Here is a 5461-nt window from a genome sequence, read left to right as displayed (position 1 = left end):
TTTTTTGTATTTTTGTATTTAGTAGAGACGAGTTTTCACCGTGTTAGCCAGGATGATCTCGATCTCCTGACCTCGTGATCTGCCTGCCTCGGCCTCCCAAAGTACTGGGATTAGAGGTGTGAGCCACCGCACCCCGCCCTGCCTTACTTAAAATTCCTGAACTATCTCCTCTGTTGTTGTGTTCTCTCCTGTGTGTTTTGTTTATATGAGTTAATACTTTAAAAAATTCCTTTACCTTTCAACTGGTTGGGGAGCGAGATCAGGAAATCAACATAACCAATCTGCCACTTCAAATTGGATACCAGCTTCCATTCATGTGCCATAGAAATCTGTTCCAAGCCACTGATTTCTTTTTTTCTCTCATTTCTTGCCACTTTATTTTGGCAGGATAATTACAGGGGCATGAAGGTTGTTTTCTTGATTTTTTTTTGCAGGTTATTGAGAAAGAAGCAAAACATTTTATTGATGAATCTTTTAAGACGCTTCGATCCGCTGAAGCAGCATTTGACATGCTTTTAAAATTTAAACACATTCGTTCACGGGAGGCTGTTAATCGACAAATGATGATGAAATTTAATGATATTCTTGCACAGTACTGTAAAGAGGTAATTGAAAAATCGATAGCTGCCATAGCATTAAAAATACACTTGGCAAAATGTGAACAATTGAATTCCACTGTTATCTGTCTTTCCCATCTGAATTCAGAGAAACTAGAATTTCCCCAAATTAGCGTGTTACATAATACAGGTAACCCAAACAAAGTGGGTTTGTTTATTTAGTGGAAAAATTCAATAAGAATTAAGTATATTATGATTTACTCACATTGTGGTGGGCCCTGTGTGGGTTAGTAATAATCCTGGTAATAATAGTAATCATAGTTAAATTAACCATGTCCAAGGATCGTATATGTATTTATAATTAACTCGGAACAATTTACCTGGTGCTCGCATGTCTCAAGTATGGTGTTAGGCGCAGAGATAGAGAGATGAACAAAACACGGATTCTGCCTTTAAAGAAGTCAGTATCTAGTTGGGGAAATAGACCAAAAAATGCTTGTAATCTGCTGGGCACAGTGACTCATGCCTGTAATCCTAGCACTTTGGAAGGCTGAGGCTGGTGGATTGCTTGAGTTCAGGAGTTGGAGACCAGCCTGGGCAACATAGCAAAACTCTATTTCTACAAAAAATACAAAAATTATCCTGGTGTGGTGGCGTACGCCTATGGTCTCAGCTACTTGGGAGGCAGAGGTGGGAGGATCACCTGGGCCAAGGGAGGTGAAGGCTGCAAGTGAGCCATGATCTTGCCACTATACACCAGCCTGGGCAACAGAGTGAAGCCCTGTCTTTAAAAAAAAATGCTGGCCAGCCGCAGTGGCTCATGCCTGTAATCTCAGCACTTGGGGAGGCCGAGGCAGGTGGATCACTTGAGGTCAGGAGTTCAAGACCAGCCTGGCCAACGTGGTGAAACCCCCTCTCTACTAAAAATACAAAAATTAGCCAGGCATGGTGGTGGTGCCTGTAATCCCAGCTACTCAGGAGGCTGAGGCAGGAGAATCACTTGAACCCGGGAGGTGGAGGTTGCAGTGAGCTGAGATTGCGCCATTGCATTCCAGCCTGGGTGACAAGAATGGAACTTTGTCTGGAAAAGAAGAAAAAAAAAAAAAGAAAAAAATGCTTATAATCTTATTTAGAAGACAAAATGAGAATACATGGAATGATTAGATGAGCATAAGGTAGTATAAAAAAAGGCCTAAGGTGGTCTCCTGATGTCTTAGTTTCTCAATGCTGCTGGAACTAATGACCACAGATGTAGTGACTTAGAATAACACAGATTTATTCTCTTATGGTTCTGGAGGTCAAAAGTTTGCCATGGGTGCCCCTGGGTTTAAATCAAGGTATCAGCAGGGCTGTATTCCTTTCAGGAGTCTCTAGGGATGATTCAGTGTGTAGCTCTCCCCAAATTCTAGAAGTTCCTGGCTCCCTTTCGTCTTCAAAGCCAGCAGTGGTCACTTTCACATCAAATCACTCTGACCTCCTTTTCTGCCTCCACTTCCTGTTTTAGGACCCTTGTGATTACATAGGACCTCCCCAGAAAATTCAGGATCATTTCTCTATTTTAAGATCAGCTGGCTGACAATGTTAATTCCATCTGCAACCATAATTCCACTTTGTCATGTAACATTACGTATTTTCCGCTTCTGGGGATTAGGATGTGGACATCTTTGGGAGGCCGTCACTGTGCCTGCCACACCGAATTACCCTCACGAGAGCTCAGACATGCTTCTTTTAAAAACACAGGTCTGGTGACTGTAGTCAGTAATAACTTAATTGTACATTTAAAAGTAACTAAAAGAGTATTAATTGGATTGTTTATAACACAAAGGATAAGTGCTTGAGGGGATGGACACCCCATTCTCCATGATGTGGTTATTACGCATAGCATGTTTGTATCAAAACGTGCCCTATACCCCATAAATATGTATACTTTACCCACAAAAATTAAAAACTAAAAATTAAAAAAAACCCAAAGGTCTGCCACTGTGGTCATGTCTAGAACAGATTTCAGGGTCTCTAATAATTGGATCAAACCAATATACACAGTGGTTATGCTCTGTAATTGTAAGGCAATTTGGAGCATTGCATATGTTAAAGAAAAGATTACTACAGCCAGGCTTGGTGGCTCACGCCTCTACTCCCAGCACTTTGGGAGGTCGAGGCAGGCAGATTACCTGAGGTCAGGAGTTCAAGACCAGCCTGGCCAACATGGTGAAACCCCATCTCTACTAAAAATATAAAAATTAGCCGGGTGTGGTGGCGTGGGACTGTAATCCCAGCTACTTGGGAGGCTGAGGCAAGAGAATCACTTGAAACTGGGAGGCGGAGGTTCCAGTGAGCCAAGATCACGCCACTGCACTCCAGCCTGGCCAACACAGTGAGACTCCATCTCAACAACAGCAACAAAACAGGTTACTACAGAGCATAAGAAAAAGTAGTAAATAATAAGTAAACAGTGAAAACACTATTCTGCATCTTAGAATATTTTTTGACATTCCACTTTTGGTTTCCTTAAATATTCAAATATTGGCTGGGTGTAGTGGCTTACGCCTGTAATCCCAGCACTTTGGGAGGCCAAGGCGGGTGGATCACGAGGTCAGGAGATCGAGACCATCCTGGTTAACATGGTGAAAACCCGTCTCTACTAAAAAATACAAAAAATTGGGCGTGGTGGCAGCCGCCTGTAGTCCCAGCTACTGGGGAGGCTGAGGCAGGAGAATAGCGTGAACCCGGGAGGTGGAGCTTGCAGTGAGCCAAGATGGTACCACTGCACTCCAGCCTGGGCGACAGAGCAAGACTCCGTCTCAAAAAATAAATAAATAAATTCAAATCTCATCTTTCTTGGCTAACTTGTCGATGTTTATCACTTACAGAAGACATTTGATTGCTTTTCAGATTGACATCATTAATAAAATCTTTGTCCAGAACCTTGAAAATCCACCACTGTATAAGAATCACCCTCCAGTAGCAGGTGCAATATACTGGGAACGATCTCTGTTCTTTCGGATTAAGCACACCATCCTCCGATTTCAAGAGGTACAGGAGATACTGGACAGCGATCGAGGACAGGAGGTATGTTGCTCTTGCTAGAATTGGCTCCTTTTGTATTTGATGTTTTTTGTTGTTGTTTGTTTGTTTGTTTGTTTTTTGAGATGGAGTCTCGCTCTGTTGCCCAGGCTGGAGTGCAGTGGTGCAAGCTTGGCTCCCTGCAACCTCCACCTCCCAGGTTTAAGCGATTCTCCTGCCTCAGCCTCCCGAGTAGCTGGGACTACAGGCATGCACCACCACGTCTGGTTAATTATTTTTGTATTTTTAATAGAGACAGGGTTTCACCATGTTAGCCAGGATGGTCTCAATCTCCTGACCTCATGATCTGCCCGCCTTGGCCTCCCAAAGTGCTGGGATTACAGGTGTAAGCCACCATGCCTAGCCCTGTATTTGATGTTTTAATCCTAGACTGGCTGCCCTCCCCAATCCCATCCAGCAGAAGCATTAGATCAGGCTGCTGCTGCCGTGCAGCAGGCTATGTAGAGTGGCTCATTTGAGAAGCAGCTCAATTTCAGACCCATGCCTGTAAGTTAGAGGGTCTTTCTGTTATCCTTGCATTTGTGCTCATATTAAACTATCTTTTGTGTTCCCGCTTTTTCTTTTCGTTTTCTTTTTCTTTTTTTTTAAGATAAGGTCTTGCTGTGTTGCCCAGGCTGGAGTGCAGTGGCATGATCACAGCTCACTGCAGCCTTGACCTTCTGGGTTTAAGTGATCCTCCTGCTTCAGCCTCCTGAGTAGCTGGGCCTACAGGTGTGGGCCACTACGACTGGCCCATTTTTGTATCTTTTGTAGAGATGAGTTTTCACCATGTTGCCTGCCCAGGCTGGTCTCAAATTCCTGAGCTCAAGCAATCTACCCACTTCGGCCTTCCAAGGTGCTGGGTTTACAGGCGTGAGCCACCGCGCCTGGCCTGTGTTCTTTCTCTTTGGCATCTTAATACATAGGGACATCTTCCAGATTGTGGTCATGTGAGCTTCTTCCTGTACTTAATTTTTAGCTTCTTTGGAGGATGGCTACCATGTTTTTGATATGATCCCACCCCCCCAGCCCATTGATTTATATCTGTTATACAGCAGAGGCTGCTAAGCCACTTCTTTGAAGATCCAGATAGTCAATATTTTAGGGGTTTGGACAATTTCTCTGCAATGACTCAACCTGTCATTGTTGCAATAAAGTATCCCCCAGATAATACATTATGAACACTGAATTTGAATTTTATATCGTTTTCTTGAGTTTTATAGCATTATTGTTCTTTTGCTTTCCTTTTAATCATCTAAATCATTTTCTTCTCTTCATGTAAAAGCTGTTCTTAGTTCATGGGTATAGACCAAGGCAGTTCATGGACTGTAGTTTGCAGAAGGCTGCCAGTCAACCTAGATTTCAAGTTATACCAACGATATTAGTCCATTTTGCTATAAAGAAACTGGGTAATTTGTTAGAAAAGAAGTTTAATTGGCTCACAGTTCTGCAGGCTGTACAGGAAGTGTAGCCTTCCTGGGAGGTCCCAGGAAACTCCCTATCATGGCGGAAGGCAAAGTGGGGGCATCTCACATGGTGGGAGCCAGAGCAAGAGAGAGTGAAGGGGGAGGTGCTGCCCACTTTCACATGAGCAGATCTCCCGAGAACTCACTCAGCATCACCAGGACAGTCCCAAGAGGGGTGGTGCAAACCATTCACTAGAATTCCGCCTTCATGATCCAGTTGCCTCTCAGCAGGCCCCACCTCCAACCCTGGGAATTACAGTGCAGTGTGAGATCTGGGGAGGACACAGATCCGTGCTATATCACCATCGCAGACCAACTCTCCAAGCTTTGGGAAAATTTATCGACTTCCTTTTTCAAAATGTGTTTATATATAAT

The 5461-nt window shown here is 43.6% G+C and overlaps 1 protein-coding gene across 1 annotated transcript in view; it reads left to right on the top strand.

Moving 5' to 3' along the window:
* Positions 1–5461, top strand: part of DNAH10 (dynein, axonemal, heavy chain 10) — a 158637-nt gene that overhangs the window by 14602 nt on the left and 138574 nt on the right. Inside the window, exons 7-8 of the mRNA XM_011948576.1 lie at positions 435–605; positions 3450–3626. Of these exons, the coding sequence (XP_011803966.1) occupies positions 435–605; positions 3450–3626 (348 nt within the window). The remainder of the gene's footprint in view (positions 1–434; positions 606–3449; positions 3627–5461) is intronic.

This window comes from Colobus angolensis, unplaced genomic scaffold (assembly GCF_000951035.1).
Source record: "Colobus angolensis palliatus isolate OR3802 unplaced genomic scaffold, Cang.pa_1.0 Scaffold28, whole genome shotgun sequence".
NCBI lineage: Eukaryota > Metazoa > Chordata > Mammalia > Primates > Cercopithecidae > Colobus > Colobus angolensis.
This window is presented reverse-complemented; position numbering and strand designations above follow the sequence as displayed.